The 16,154-nt window shown below is 36.9% G+C and overlaps 1 protein-coding gene and 1 non-coding gene across 2 annotated transcripts; one reads left to right on the forward strand and one right to left on the reverse strand.

Annotated features, from left to right (window-relative positions):
* Positions 1–2,618: 2,618 nt before the first annotated feature.
* On the reverse strand, positions 2,619–2,723 carry LOC121266650. The gene has a single exon (XR_005940871.1). It is a non-coding gene; the product is annotated as a small nucleolar RNA R71 (small nucleolar RNA).
* An 8,787-nt stretch (positions 2,724–11,510) lies between these two features.
* On the forward strand, positions 11,511–13,423 carry LOC121266242. The gene is made up of 2 exons (XM_041170017.1): positions 11,511–11,940; positions 12,814–13,423. The coding sequence occupies exons 1-2, from the start codon at positions 11,605–11,607 to the stop codon at positions 13,078–13,080; spliced, it is 603 nt and encodes a 200-aa protein (XP_041025951.1). The 5' UTR covers positions 11,511–11,604; the 3' UTR covers positions 13,081–13,423.
* The last annotated feature ends 2,731 nt before the right edge of the window (positions 13,424–16,154 follow it).

Genomic DNA, 16,154 nt, shown 5'->3' on the forward strand with positions numbered 1-16,154 from the left:
TTGTTTCAACTTTATTACCAAGTGGATGGTCTTGGATTTTAGCTATTGCATGGTGGACAAGTGGCGCATGGCAAGTCTTTAGCTATTGCATGTTGGACATGTGGCTTTTAGCTGATGCATGTTGGACAAGTGGCGCCTAGCTAATGCATGTTGGGCAAGTGGTGCCTAGCTTATGCATGTTGGACAAGCGGTGCCTTGCTACTGCATGTGGGACAATTGGTGCATGGCTAATGCATGTTGGACAAGTGGCACCTTACTGCTACATGTGGAACAACTGGCACATGGCTGATACATGTTGGACATATAGTGCCTCCATTAATGACTCTTCATAAATGCTCCACCAACCACCACTGCTTTAAATGCTTGAGTGCTATTGGGTGATGGTGGGCGGCACACTAGGCTAGGATATAGGGTACAAAAATCTGAAAAAAGTGTTCTTGAAAAGAGTCCTCTTGCCAAGCAACGAGGGTCCTTGAAAATTTGAAATCCTCTTCATCTTCCTCATAATTGCTTTCCTAGGAAACCTAAAAACACTTTGCATGTGTGCCAAGTGTCCATTTGTTGCTAGGGATAGGGATTGTTGGAATCCCCTTTGCCCTGTTTTCCGAAACCCTCTTTTGTCTCCTGCTTTTCTCTTCAAATTTTGAAACCCTATTGGCTTGCATGAATGCCATGTGGCATGTGCCTTTTTTATGTCCAAAAACTCCCATGATTGCATCTTCTAGAAAGATGAACACCCCATGCATGCTTGCCAAGTGTGATGGTCAAATGCCTCTCCCTTGCTCTTCATCATCTCCTCTATTGAAAACTTAAAAAGACTTTGTTGCATGAAGGACATGTGGTGTTGATAAGTGTTATTTTTATGTGATTTTTATTACTCTTTTATTTATGAAAAAATGTCATTTTTCCTTCAATACTATTGATTTTATTTTATTTCTATATATTTTTCTTTATTTTCTTAGATTTGAAGGAATGAGAAGATTAAGTGTGAAATGAGAGTATTTTGGTACAAAATAAGCGACTACGGATCCAAACCGATCAGAGGCAGCAAGACCTGAAGAGAACTGAGGAGATTTAGGTGAAGAAACGCGTGACCAGAATTGGCGACAAGAGTTAGGCGCTAAGTGAGATATTTTACCTTATAGGCAAGAATACTTAGCGCAAGGCTCCGGGCGACTAGTCTAAATGACCAACCTAAACGACATTGTCGGCGACAACTAGTAAAGGCGAGCAGCTTTTCTGCTCGATAAGTTGGCGAGAGGGTTCTATCATCCCGATCGGGAGTCTTTCCACTCGGTTGGTGAGAGGGTTCTATCATCCCGATCAGGAGTCTTTCCTCTTGGAAGGTGAGGAGACCAGTTAAACTCAGTGCACATGGCATCTACTCGATAGGACCCTTCCGAGTTCTGCAATCAATCAATCTACAGACCACTAAATTCTCTCGAACTCTGTAAATCAAGCCGCATATCACTGAATCTTCCATTTTAGATAATTCTGTTTTTCTCGGGATAATTCCTTTTATGTTAATTTTTATCTTTAGAAACTATCTTCTGGATTCTTAGGCTAGATTGTAGCCGCATTTATCTTGTTTCCAGATTTAAATTTTGACATAGATTTAATCTTGTCTTGTGGGATGAATAGGGGGTTTTGAGATTTTTAGAGAGTCTAAGTTTTAGATTTCAATAATCCAGAGTTTATCATTTTTAGAGAGTTTGAGTTTTAGATATATTCTTATTATCTTTAAAATCTTAATTTTGATATTATTTTCTTCAGTTTAGTTTAGATAATAAATTCTTTAAATTTTGATTTTCCAAATAGTAATTAATTTAGTAAATTTCAATACTCAATAGTATAATTATTCCCTGTGGGTTCGATATCCTTTTTCTTAAAAATATTTTACTACTTGTTACGATTATGTGCACTTGCATATATATTTTTATGCGAACAAATTTTTGGCACTGTTGCCAAGGATTATTTATTTATTATTGATATTAATACTAGCTAGATTTTTATTTCTTTTGATTTTATTTTAGATAAATTTAATTTTAGATTAAATTAAAAAAAAAATATTTGGTTTAAATTATATCTCAGTTTGGTTTTTTTGTTTTCAGGAATCAAAAGTACTTGCGTCGATCTAAATTACTAGAGCATACACTTTTCGATCCCAAGATTGAAAGAACCTTACGTCGGATCAATAAAGAGAAAAAGAAAGAGGTCGCTGCCTCCAAAGTTAATATGGCCGACCAGAAGCACAAGGCGTTAAGAGACTTTGTGATGCCCTCTGTCAAGGGGTGACATCTAGTATAAGGCGGCCAACTATACAAGCCAATAACTTCGAGATCAAACCAGCCATCATTCAAATGATTCAACAAACTGTCTAATTTGGGGGGCTATCACAAGAGGATCCTAATGTCCATATTGTAAATTTCCTAAAAATTTGTGATACTTTTAAACACAACAGAGTGACAGATGATGCGATTCGATTGAGACTTTTTCCTTTTTCACTTAGGGAAAAAGCAAAACCTTGGTTGAACTCTTTGTCGCCTGGCATCATCACCACTTGGGAGCAGTTGGCACAAAAATTCTTAGCAAAATATTTCCCTCCAGCCAAGACAACGAAGTTAAGGAATGATATCACTACCTTCACCCAATTTGAGGGTGAATCATTATATAAGGCATGGGAGATACAAGGATGTATTGCACAAGTGTCCACATCATGACCTCCCAGCCTGGCTTCAAGTACAGACATTTTACAATGGTTTGGGACCCACAAATCGATCTATAGTTGATGCAGAAGCAGGAGGAGCATTAATGAGTAAGACCCCTAAAGCTGCATATGAACTTCTGGAAGAGTTGGCGTCTAACAACTATCAGTGGGCCACAGAGAGCAATGCCAAATAAGGTGGCAAGCATTGTTAAGCTTGACTCTATGTCTACAATTGTGGCTCAGTTGGCAAATCTATCCAAACAACTAGGTAAAATGAACGTTAATGATATTCAAACTAATGTTGTTTGTGATCATTGCGCAGGAAATCATTTAAGTGTAGATTGTCAAGTGGGGAATCATTTTGCCCAACCGAGTTATGAACAAGCTCATTATGTGTCTAATTTTCAACGTCAAAATAATCCTTATTCAAAATATGTTCAATCACAGATGGAGAAATCACTCTTACTTTTCATGGAGTAATAACCAAGTGTCGGTTGACCACCTCAATATTTTCCACAACAAGAGAAGAAGCCGATACTTAAAGATATGCTTATGCATACATGCAAAAGAATGATATGGTGATACAAAACAACTCGACTTCAATCCGCAATCTTGAGACGCAAATCGGTCAGCTCTCAAACATGCTTACAGAGAGGACAGCAGGGACTTTACCGAGCAACACTATGACCAATCCGAAGGAACATGTCAATGCCATAACATTGAGAAGTGGGTGGACATATGACCAAACAGTAAATTCCGAGCAAGATGCAAAAGCTGCCGAAAATAAAGAGTCCGAGAAGAAGGAAACGGAGTACAAGGTGAAAGAAGCATAGCAAGATGCGACCGAGCAGCAAGCTGAGAAGACTAAAGAGAATAAAGGGTTGCAAAACCTAAGAAATCCAGTAAGTTTAATTCTGAAACTTATTCTCCTTCAATTTATGATCCACCATTTTCTTTTTTGTAAAGATTAAGAAAACATAAGATTGATAATCAATTCTCGAAATTTCTGAGTATATTTAAGCTACTACATATTAATATTCCTCTCATTGAAGCTTTAGAGCAAATGCCTAAATATGCAAAATTTTTTAAGGATATATTATCAAACAAGCGGAAGTTTGATGAGCATGATACTGTAATGCTGACCGAGGAGAGCAGTGCAATTTTACAAAAGAAGTTGCCGCCTAAGTTGAAAGATTCGGGGAGTTTCACGATCACTTACACTATAAGAAATTCATATTTTGATAAAGTTTTATGTGACTTAGTGGCAAGTATTAATCTAATACATCTCTCTATTTTTAGGAAACTAGATCTTAGAGAAGCAAAGCCGACCACCATCTCTCTACAGTTGGCAGACAGATCTATTAAATACCTGAGAGGACTCATTGTGGATGTACTAAGAAATGGGTGGTCAAGATAGACATGAAGAATAAATGGCAGAATTTAGAGTTGTGTTAAGCGAGTGTGAGTTAAGAGACCTGGGGTATGGTTGTATACCATATACTTGGAGTAATAGAAGAGAGGGATCCTCTTCCATTAGTGAGAGGTTAGACAGATTTTTGGCCAACGCTCAGTGGTGTAATCAATTTCCTTTGGCTACTGTCACCCATGGTAGTGTGGCATATTCTGATCATATCCCTTTGTGGGTAGATACTACTGAAGCTTATGAAGGGTGGAAGGGAAGTAAACCTTTTAGGTTTGAAGCTATGTGGGTGGGCGAGGAAGGGTGCAAACGTATTATTGAAGAAACTTGGAGGGGGGTCTAGTGGGAGTAACATGCGAGATGTGAGAATGATTTTGGGCTGTGGAATGAAACTGGCTAGTTGGAACAAGCAAACTTTTGGAAATTTCAAAAACCAACCTCAATGCAGCAAGAAGAAGACTTCCATTGCTACAGGAAAAATATCCTACCTGTTCTGATATGAGTGTTAATATACAGGCAAGGGAACAGGTTCAGAAATAGCTCGGAAGAGAAGAACTAATGTGGAACCAACGATCAAAGGCTTTGTGGATGCAAGCAGTGGATCAAAATTTGAAACATCTTCATACAAAGGCATCACATAGAAGGAAAAAGAATCATGTAAAAAAGCTACAAGATGATTATGGAAATTGGAAAGAAGGGGAGCAACTTGATAATTTGATTGTAGGGTATTTGCAACAGTTGTTTTCAACTTCAAATCAAAGAGTATGGCGCCCCTAGCGGGCTTGGGATTTGGCGGAATACTAAAGCGCCAGGATAGGCGACACAAGGTTCCATACCTCTCGTACATGACAGATAAGATGTAATGCACTTAATGATAACTAGTAGTATACAGTATATCGCAGCGAAAAGTCAACTTAAGTCAAATAATGGAACAATAGTTATGGTACCGAAGAACATAAAATCCCAATAATTCATATACCATAATAGTCATCAAAAGTAGTTAAGAGTTTCCAAAAGAACTCCCAAAACACGAGATCAAAACATCCAATCATCAAAAGAGGGTCATTTCCCAAAAGTGGTCCCCTTACATAGGTCTTTATCCTGAGTGAGAATCGAGCTTCACTTGCTTCTCTAAAGCCCGGTCCTTGTCCCGATTGTGGCTTATTTTAAACTTCTCAATGTCCTGAAGTATTTCAGTGATTGCTCGATCAATTGACTCAAGATGGTGCAAAATGGAAGGCACAGTCAAACCTAAGACCGGCATGATCCTCTCCAGAAGAGGTGTCGTCCTCTTGCGCTTCTTCATTAGTGGCCTCTAGGATTCCTATCATGACTTCTATCATTCCAAATAGGGAAATGATAGTGGAAAATACAACAGTGAGATTTCGAGAAATCTTAGTAAGTAAACAAATAACATGTAACAGATATCGTGAGCATATGAAAGCAAACTTAACAATGAATGCATGGACATGAGACTTTACTTATGCATTTAACCTTTCAAAAAAGACATCGCGTAAAACATAACTTTCATAACCTTTTCATTCATAAAACAGTATTTCTTCATTTCATACTTGTTCATATAACATAGCTTTGAGCTCAAGGCCTTTCTTAACTTTAACATATAATTGAATACCTCACGGCTCCCTATGCACTGTGTGTTCCCCGCTAGTTACCACATCAACCATTGGTCACTTTGACCAAAGTGACTATGTCTTACTTATAACTTTCATATTATGGCAACTCGCTTTTCGTCTTCACCGTAGGAAACCCACTGGCTTTAGGTGCGATCCCGCTCCAGTATCATTTTCTTTTAGGAACCATTCGAGATCTGTTAACAGTATTTCGTTGACCCAGGGGTTATCCCTCCATTTTAAACACTTCTGAGAGGACAGAGGAATTCCACTAGGACATTCTCCCGTCCTAGCCTTTGGGGTCGTGATAAAAATTTTAAAAGACTCTTTTTCTTTCAAAGGATTTTCACAATCTCAATGTATGTGACATGACAATGAAACTTAGAACTTTTATGAGACACATACAAATGATGAATGCTTCATCATGATCATACAACATGCAAACATACAATTCTAATACATTTCGTGTTAGGACTTGAAAATATTAGAACATGCGAACATGTTCTTTTATAAAAATTCTAAGGCATTGAACATCAATCAAGAATCAAAAATTCAATACTTTCCATGTAATGGCCAAAACATACAAACCCTAGCACATCCAATAATCATTTTTAGCTCATGAAACTTAAAACACCAATTGATCATACCTCATCCATACTAATAACCGTGACCTTTAAGTTGATAACATGCATTCCAATTAACTTTTTCATGAACTTAGAATCTTCTAATGTGTTAAACAAAACTTTAACAATAAATACTCATGGGTGGGCGAAACAATCTAGTGATCATAGACAACATTTTCTTGAATTTGGTCCCATACAAGATTCGGTCAATAAAAAATATTCATATACAAAACAAACATTGTGCAACCCGAACCCTAATATGGTTTCTTATTCCATTTTCAGAACATAAATACATTCAAAAGGCCATTCTATTCATACATTAGACAATAAAGCTATAAAGAGATTATATCACATGGAAGAAACATTAATATCATAAACAATTGCATAAAACTATGCAACCAACAAGTTCACATAACATATACACAAAATATCCGAGTATAAATTTGAAGTGTACTTATAAAGATCTGTAATATATAGCAAGCAAGCTGAAAATACATATAATACTCGTTAGGTTCATCATTCAAGAAAACCCTAACCCATGTGATTAAGTGTTGTGCTCTTGACAATTTTTTTCCAAGAAAGGACTCCAAACATTTGGATCTTCCTCCCTGGAGTCCGAAACTTATCTACATCAAAACTCTAGCTCATAGAAACACTAGAGTCGTGGCCTTTATCCTCAAAAACACCATACTTGTTGCATCTATCTTCCTTGAAGAAAAACCCTAATCTAACCATGTGCATAAAAACATAGGTTCATGTGGAAAAACCTTTCAAAACATGAGCAAACTCCTTCTACCTCAAATGTGTGTGTGTGAGCATGAGTTCTAGATGAACTCACTAAGAACCGAAACTTCTAGCTGAAAGTATCTTCTTACTTTGCCTATCCTCCAAATAATGTTTGGATGAGAAGAAAGTATTGTGGAGAGTGTTTGGATGGTAAGAAAATGATAGAAAGTTGAAGAGAAGGTGACGGCAGAATACTTCAAGAGCAATTCACAAAGTGACTAAAAGTTCTAGGGTTTTTGGCTCCTCTCATATTTATAGACACAAAATTAACCTCCTACACAAGCCAATGTTCCTTGCATGGATGCCAAGTGGCATGTCACCCTAAGGCCTCTTCCTCTAGCTCATCATTTTATTGTGTTGGAAACACAATAGGACCTTTTGGACAAGTGGGGCCTCTTTCCTTAAAACTGAAGCCTCTTTCCTCTTTTGCCCCTTCATTTCATGTCTTGGTTCAATGACCTCATGGCTAAAAGGTCTTTTATCAAGCTCAAACCTTCCTAAATTTCTTACATGCGTGCATGTATGCCTAATGGTATGTGAGGTGTGTGTGTGTGTGCGCGTGCATGGGCTACCGAAAACTCTCTCTCTTTTTCTCAAAGAAGATCTTCTTTCACCACACTTTTGGACAAGCATATGATTGGTCCAAAATTGCACAAACTCCCTCGCCCTAGCAGTCCATCTCAAAATATCTTACACAAGATTCTTCTAGAAATCCTCCTAGGCGTGTAACCTCCTCTTCCCAAGCTTTATTTTGCCCTTTCCCAAGACAAAGCTTTTCACCTACCTTTTTGCATGTATGACACATGGCAAAAAGTAAACATTCCTTCTCCATGGTTGTCGTGCAAGGCCTCTTGGCCTTCCCTAGGCTCCATTTTTCCATAATCTAATCACTCTCCTTCTAGAACCTCTCTCCCATAGTGACAAGTAGGGCTACACAAGAACCGCCGGAACCAGTCTTGAACCAATCAGACCGACCGCCGAAGCACAGAACCGGTAAAGAACCTGTCGGCCGTCGAGAGGAATTGAAGAAAAATCGATATCAGCGGTTCAACGCCAGTTTGAAACCCTAGAAAACCACTGAACTGGCCGATCCGGTCTTTTTTTTTTTTTTTTTTTTTTGAATATATGTATATAAAACGACATCATTTCACTTAAATGAGTGAAAGGGTGTCATTTTAGAGCCTGAAAGTTTAAAAAAAATTATAATAGAACGGCGCTGTTTCAAAATGAATTAATAACCCCCCCCACCCCTCTTCTTCTTCCCCACGTCGTCTTCTTCCTCTCTAGTCTCTGCAACTCTCTTCTTCTATGGTAGCGACGGCGCGACGCTTCTTCATTCTTCCTCAGTTCCTCCTCCTTCACAGAAGACGCAGATGGTAGACCGAAGACCGCACCAACGCATGTCGAGACCAATATGATCAGTTTTCTCTCCCCAAACCCATGGCAGATGTCGGTGGTGTCTCGATTTTGCTCTGAAACCGACGCCGAACCCATCGGTGTACAACCCTAGTGACAAGTGTCACAAAGCTTCTTCCTACAAACCCTAGATCCTTCTCACCTCTCTTCCCTTATTTCCATCTAGATTCATCAAGTCCTAAACATAAGCTCTATTGGATGATAACTGGCATGCAAGATCTTGAGTTGGGCGTGAACCCTAGTTCCATTGGCCTTCAAACCTTAATTTCCTATGAAGGTCGAAACTCTCATGGGATGTGTTTAAAAATATATATTTACACAAAAAGCCTAGAAAGTCTTGGTCGTCACAAAGAGGTTGCTTGGATTCAATTACAAATATTGGTAGAAGGGTTACTGAGCAGATGAATAAAGAGTTTTCTAGAAGATACAGAGAAGAAGAGGTGGCTCAAGCTTTGAAGCAGATGCATCCAACAAAAGCACATCTCTCCTATTTTCTTTCAAAAATACTGGCATATCATTGGTAAATCTGTCACTATTGTTGTCTTACATGCCCTTAATTTTAGAGATTTGCCAAATGATCTCAATCACACATTCATCACTTTGATTCCTAAGAAAATTTAGCCTTGAAAGTGGCAGATTTTCGACCCATAAGTTTGTGTAATGTCACTTACAAGCTTATTACAAAAGTATTGGCTAATAGACTCAAACAAGTGCTGCTTAGTATCATTTCTGCATCACAAACTGCTTTTGTGCTAGGTAGACTTATCACAGATAATGTCCTTGTGGCTTATGAGCTTATACATTTTTAAGACAGAAAATGAAAGGGAAAAAAGTTTATATGTCCCTTAAACTAGACATGAGTAAAGCATACGAAAGGGTAGAATGCGACTTCTTGGAGCAAATCATGGCCAAGTTAGGTTTTAAGACCAAGTGGATTCATATGATTATGAAATGTGTGTCCTCAATTTTCTTTTATGTTCTGATCAATGGAGTTCCAAAAGGACCAATTATTCCAAGGGACTGAGACGAGGGGATCCAATATCCCCTTATCTTTTTCTACTTTGCACTGAGGGTTTAATCCATCTACTTAGAGAAGTTGTTGATAAGCTTTCTGTGCCTGGTATTCAGATTTGCAGAGGTGCTCCTAGATTAAATCATTTGTTGTTTGCTGATGATAGTTTCATTTTCTGTAGAGCAGATATCAATTCTAATAAGTCTATTCAAGATATGTTGAAAAAGTATGAGTTAGCATCTGGACAGATGATTAGTATGGATAAAACCTCTATGGTGTTCAGCAAGAATGTGAGTAATACTATCAAAGAGGATATAAGGGTGTTGTGGGGGAGAGTAGTAATGTTCAATAATATGAAAAGTATTTGGGACTGCCTCCTATGGTGGGAAGAAGAAAAACAAATGCATTTTCTGGGATCAATCATAGAGTATGGCAGAAATTACAATCTTAGAAAAAAAATCAACTGTCTCAAGGAGGAAAAGAAGTCTTGCTTAAAGCAGTAGCATTATCCATTCCAACGTATGCCATGAGCTGTTTTAAGCTACCTGATTGTTTGTGTAAAGAGTTGGAGAGTATGATGGCTCGATTTTGGTGGGGTAAAAAAGAAAATGATAAAAAAAAAAAAATCCACTTGATTAGTTGGAAGAAAATGTGTAATTCAAAGTTTAGAGGAGGGTTAGGCTTTAAAGACTTGAAGTTGTTCAATTTGGCTCTTTTAGCAAAACAAGGGTGGACGATCTTACAAGAGAAAGATACACTGCTTCATGAAGTTTTTAAAACTAAATATTTCCCAAAAACTTTTTTTTTTTTTTATTCAAAGTTGGGCTATAACCCTTCTTATGCTTGGAGAGGAATATGGGAAGCCAAGTCTTTTCTTTTCAAGGGTTGCCAGTGGCTTGTGGGTGATGGGAAATTGATAAAAGTGTGGACAAATCCCTCAGTCCCTGGTCACAAAATATTGCAAGCTGAACTGAATGCAATGGAGGAAAGGGAGAGGAATGACAATTGATTCACTTATTGCTATTGATACTCGATGGTGGAATGTTCAAAACAGTTAGGGCTCTCTTCAAACCAATTGTAGCTGCTGACATCCTTAAGATTATTATTTGTCCAGAAGGCAATGAGGATAAATGGATCTGAAGTCATGAGAGAAATGGGTGTTTCAGTGTTAACAATGCATACAAATTCTTTAAAAGTATCAGTGAGGAGTCTGTTGGTGAAAGCTCTACAAGTAATCCAAAAAACTCTTTGTGGAAAGTATTGTGAAAGTTAAAGATTCCTCAGAAGATAAAAATTTTTGCTTGGAGGGCATGTAAAAACTGTTTACCAACTTGTAGTAACCGAAGACAGAAACATGTTGAGATTGACACAATGTGTTACTTCTGCAAAATTGAAGAGAATGGCCTATCACATGCTCTTGTCTACTGTCTTGAATTAACAAAGGTCTGAAAACTTTATTTGCCTTTGTTGTTTGAGAGTGCAGAACCTCAGAGTTTTTTGGAGTTAGTGTTGTTGAGAAGGGGACTATGGATGATTTTCAAACTTTTTCTTAATTGCAAGGGGATTATGATTTAGGAGAAATAAGAGGATTCATGAGAATATTTCTTTTGCACCTAAACAAGTGATTGCTCATGCATTATCCTTGCAGAAATTCCACAACAAGCTGGTGCAGTCTTCAAGTTCAAATCCAAAAACTGTGCAGCTTGAAACCTCATTCTACTGGTTTTCTCGAACTTAATGTTGATGGAGTTTTGTTCTTTAGCCAACATAAAGTTGGAGTGGAAGTTATACTCATGTATCAATAATATCCTTTTTAAAATAATTTCTTTTTTTTATCCTCATTTATTAATAAGACTGCATACACAATCACTTATTTAAAAATATAAATAGAATTTCTCATTATTTAAAAGTGTTTCTGGCCAGACATACATGTCAAGTGTCAAGAATGGTTTCCAGAAAGTCCTTGGGAAACAGTAGCGTGCTTTGTAAGTCCAATTCAACCAGATCGAATGGCATCGGCAATCCCTCAACCACTGTGGCCACTGTTTCGCCAGCACAGATCAAGTAGTAGATTCCTCGTCTCCCGAAATTCTCCACAAAAATGCACGGCGAAGAAGAAGAGCAACAATGTTTCTAGTTGTCTTCCTAGACTCCCCGATCTCCGTCTTCGTCACTATAATCCTTCTCATCTTCCTCTTTCGCTTTGCCCTTGTCTTCGTCTTCCTCGTCCTCCTCTTCATTTTCTGCTCCAACCTCGTTCACCTCCTTTTCGTCATTCTCTGCCCCTCATGAACACTTATCAGGCTGCAGCTCAGGACTCCACCACCCAGCCCTCAACCAAAACGGTACATACCCATCTCGCTCTACCTTTAACTTTCGTTAGTAATAATATGTTATAGTGGTCTCTCTAAGATTCTCAATCATATGGGTGTAATTGGTGGCTGTTAGGTACGCTAATTTATGATAATTGGCTGTCCCTCTAGCTTTACAATCATATTTTGAGTAATGGGGCTCTCGATTCACTCGGTAATTCATGATTATGAGATTTTTTCTGGACTCTTCTAGGTTTTCCAGTTCGTCAGAACTGGGTAATGGGTCACCGTGAAATATGAATTAATTAATAATTGGTTCTAATTAGCTGTTCTAATTAGCTGTCTCGCTGGGTTTTTCCACGATTCATGTGCAATTGGTCACTCTAAACTCGTTAATGGTAGTATTTTATTTGGCGTTGCATAGGTCTTTAGTCTTATGGAAATGGTGGGTTGCTCTGTATTAAATTCATACTTAGTGACAATGGGTTTTGATTCAGTCATGTTTTTTAGTAGTGGTTCTTATAGAAACACTTATTTCTCCCCATAAAATGCCTAATAAGAGGAGTGGGATAACCAGAATGAGTTTGCTCCTAAGCAATGTGGGACTTCTCAATAGGCCCCCTCACGTGTGGGCCGGTATTTCTGCTATCATCATCGTGGGTAGGTCGCAGGAGCCTATCATCAGTCATAGATTAACCTGCTCTGATACCATATAGAAACATTCATTTCTCCTCATAAAAGGCCTAATAAGAGGAGTGGGATAACTCCTTATAAAACCCAGGATGAGTTTGTTCTTAAGTTATGTGAGACTTCTCAATAGTTCTCTCTTGATTTATCAGTCACGGCCTGGTTATAATTTGTAACTTTCCAACTAAGGTTTTAACGAATTTTGTGTTTTAAGTACAGGTGAGGGTGGCGATAAGGGGAAGAGTGCAGGGGGTGTTCTACAGGAAATGGACGGCGGATAATGCTAACCAATTGGGGCTTAAAGGTTGGGTGCGTAACAAGAGGGATGGCTCTGTGGAAGCTCTGTTCTCTGGGAGCCATGATGCTGTGCAGGAGATGGAGCAAAGGTGTCGTCGGGGTCCAGCAGATGCACTGGTTACTGGCCTTGAGGTTTTTCCTTGCAGTGATGATCCCGGCTCTGGATTTGAGCTCAAGCCAACAGTGTGATCAAGCTATGTAAAAGCATTTCCCCCATATTGCTAAGCTAGGATGTATAGCATAGTATTTTCTATATTCGAAAATATGCTTCAAGACTTTATTTAACCAACATATATGAAGTCAGTATTGTTGAATGTTAGGCATCTGTATATTATAGAGTGATGATAGGCATCTGTTCAATTAAAGGCTTTCGTGGTCATTTAGGTTAATGACGAGTGTAATTTGTGATAGCCGCCGAATAAGCACCAGGCAAACCAAATTCAGAGGTTGGTTAGTGTGATACATGTAGCAGCCATGTCAATCGTTACTCTTTTCTTGTAAATTTATGGTACCCCCTAGCATTCATCTTTTATTATGCCATCTGATTGTACCAATCAAAATAAAATTGTCATCTGATTGTAGATTTGGTGTCCCTTCAATCGTCTTTGGTAGATGAGTATTTTGTTTAAATTGGAAATTGCTTCTACATGACTATTGCCCCTTGCAATTTATCATTCATATAAATTATATTTGGTTGAGTAGTTGCTTTGCTATCGAGGAAGCTTATGGATAGATATTACACAATACTTCATCTCAAAACTTCTTTTCTTACCTCATATGCATGGAAAAGCATCTGTTTGGCAACGGGTTGTATATGGAGCGTAGGCAATGGTGAAAGTAATAAAATCTGGCAGGATAACTGGCCGCCCCCTTTACACAATAGAAGGGTCATATCCCCATGCAAAAAATACTGGAGCCAAATGCTCTATGGTCAATGAACTAATTGGGATGGAAACATATAAATGGAAATGATTATTATAAATATCTTCTTCCCTTTTGAAGCAGAACTTATTTTAAAGATTCCTCTAAGCCCTCCCCCCAGAGCAGCATAGACCAATTAGCATGGAGAGGAAACAAGAAGGATGATAGTATTTCACGAGAACTTTATGAATAGTAATGAGATGAGATGAGAATTTTATGAATAGTAGCAATATAGTTTATGAATAGTAGTGAGATAGTTTGAGTTAAGTATTTTTTTGGATTTTGGGAAAAGAGAGAGAAAAAGTTGAATAAAAAATACTATAAAGTTAAAATATTGTTAGAATATAGTTTTAAAATATTATTTTTGTTTGGAGATTTGAAAAAGTTGAATTTTATTTTATATTTTGTTTGAAAGCTTGGGAAAGTTGTAATGATTAGTTTGAAAAAATTGTAATGATTAGTTTGAAAATTTTGTATTTAAATTATGTTTGAAAAGGAGATGAGATGAGATTGTTTTGGGATGAGATTATTTCCAGACAAGCGTAAGGAAGCAAGAAAACAGCTGAAAGTTCTTTAGGGTGAAAAACCAGAATTTTGGAAACAACTTTGGTACTGGAATATGACAAAGAATGTCAAGTACTTTGCATAGAAGGTCTGTTCTGAAACCCTGCCAACTAAACACAATCTGTTTAAGAGAAGCATCCTCTCTGTTTCCAAGAACCCATATCATTGTTTCCACTTCTGCAGTTCCTGATAACGATAATGGTGATTATGATCAACTGAAAGCTAGCCAAGGAAGGTAACTCTGTATATAGCTTCATCGAATTGATAATAGCAGTGAAAAGATTTCAGTTATGATGTTTTATGGGTTTTGGAAAAATGAGGAGAAAAAGTTAAATAAAAATATTATAAAGTTAAAATATTATTAGAATATTATTTTTTAATATTATTTTTGTTTTTAATATTTAAAAACGTTGAATTATTTTTTACATTTTGTTTGAAAATTTGGAAAGTTGTAATGATTAGGTAATGATTAGATAAAAAGTTAAATATTTGAAATTGAAAAGTATTTGTGTTTGGATAATGTTTAGGAAGAAAATTAGATGAGATGAAATGATTTGTGAATAGTAGTAAGATGATTTGTGAATATTAGTAAAATGGTTTAAATTAAGTATTTATTGGACTTTGGATAAACTGAAAAAAAAATTGAATAAAAAATATTATAAAGTTAAAATATTATTTTTATTTTTGGGATTTAAAAAAGATGATTTACTTTTTATTTTTTGTTTAAAAATTTGGAAAAGTTTTAATGATTAGGTTGAAAAAATTGTAATGATAAATTTAAAAGAGTTTGTATTTGAATGATATTTGGAAAGAAAATGAGATAATGAGAAAATATATGATGGGATGAGATATGTTTACAAACATCCCTGGAATAGGCATGGTACTTACTCTCACATGTATTCTTTTGGACTTTCCCTTCACATCTCAAACATTTTCAGGCAGCAGCCTTGGTTGAAAATTGGGCTAATATTGGAAACAAATTTGCTTATAATTTCTATGCATACCATATGACTGCAGTGAATATTAGCTTAAGAAAAGTGCCATTCTAACACGCCTAGAAGGAAATTCATATCTTTTCTTCAATCTATGACACCATTTATTTAAGAGTAATACTACATACAGTTGTGGAGTGCGCAAGTGTCATACAGTTATTTTGAAAAATAATGGGATTCACTATTAAAAAAATAATTTTATTTTCATGTAAGTTCTGTATTTATTTACTTTTTTCAAAGTGATTGTGCGGCGCTTACACACTCACGACTGTAACTATTATTTCTCTTTATTCAAACACTTATTTCTTCCTCTCTTTCTTTCTTTCAATAAAATTTTAGTCTGCATCAATTTGTTTGTATGAGTGAACTCTAAAGGCTTCGGTAAGAAGACATGCATCCACATCAATGGCCCCAGTCATGGACGCTTTTCGTGAAGTCCTCATGAGCTCCATTCTTACGTGCTTGAGGTCCTTGGGCTTGGTATATGTGTATGCCATATTTATGACTCTTATAGTACTTGAAAATGGGAGGTGCATGAGTAATCTCTGACGCCCCACCTCAACCTGTAAAATAAGTACGTCATATGCAATTCACGATATTCGTGTTTAATTGATCGTGGGTTTGATTTCAATCATACATGATCCGACATTCACAAGCTGTTTGCTTGTTTAGTGTGCAATGGTCTTGTTTAGTTATACAAATGAAATAAGAAAAAATAACAAATAATAGTGAGATAATTTATAAATAATAATGAAATAGGTTGTTAAGATATTTTATGAGGTTTTA

The sequence above is a fragment of the Juglans microcarpa x Juglans regia genome, chromosome 5D (genome assembly GCF_004785595.1).
Source record: "Juglans microcarpa x Juglans regia isolate MS1-56 chromosome 5D, Jm3101_v1.0, whole genome shotgun sequence".
Lineage (NCBI taxonomy): Eukaryota > Viridiplantae > Streptophyta > Magnoliopsida > Fagales > Juglandaceae > Juglans > Juglans microcarpa x Juglans regia.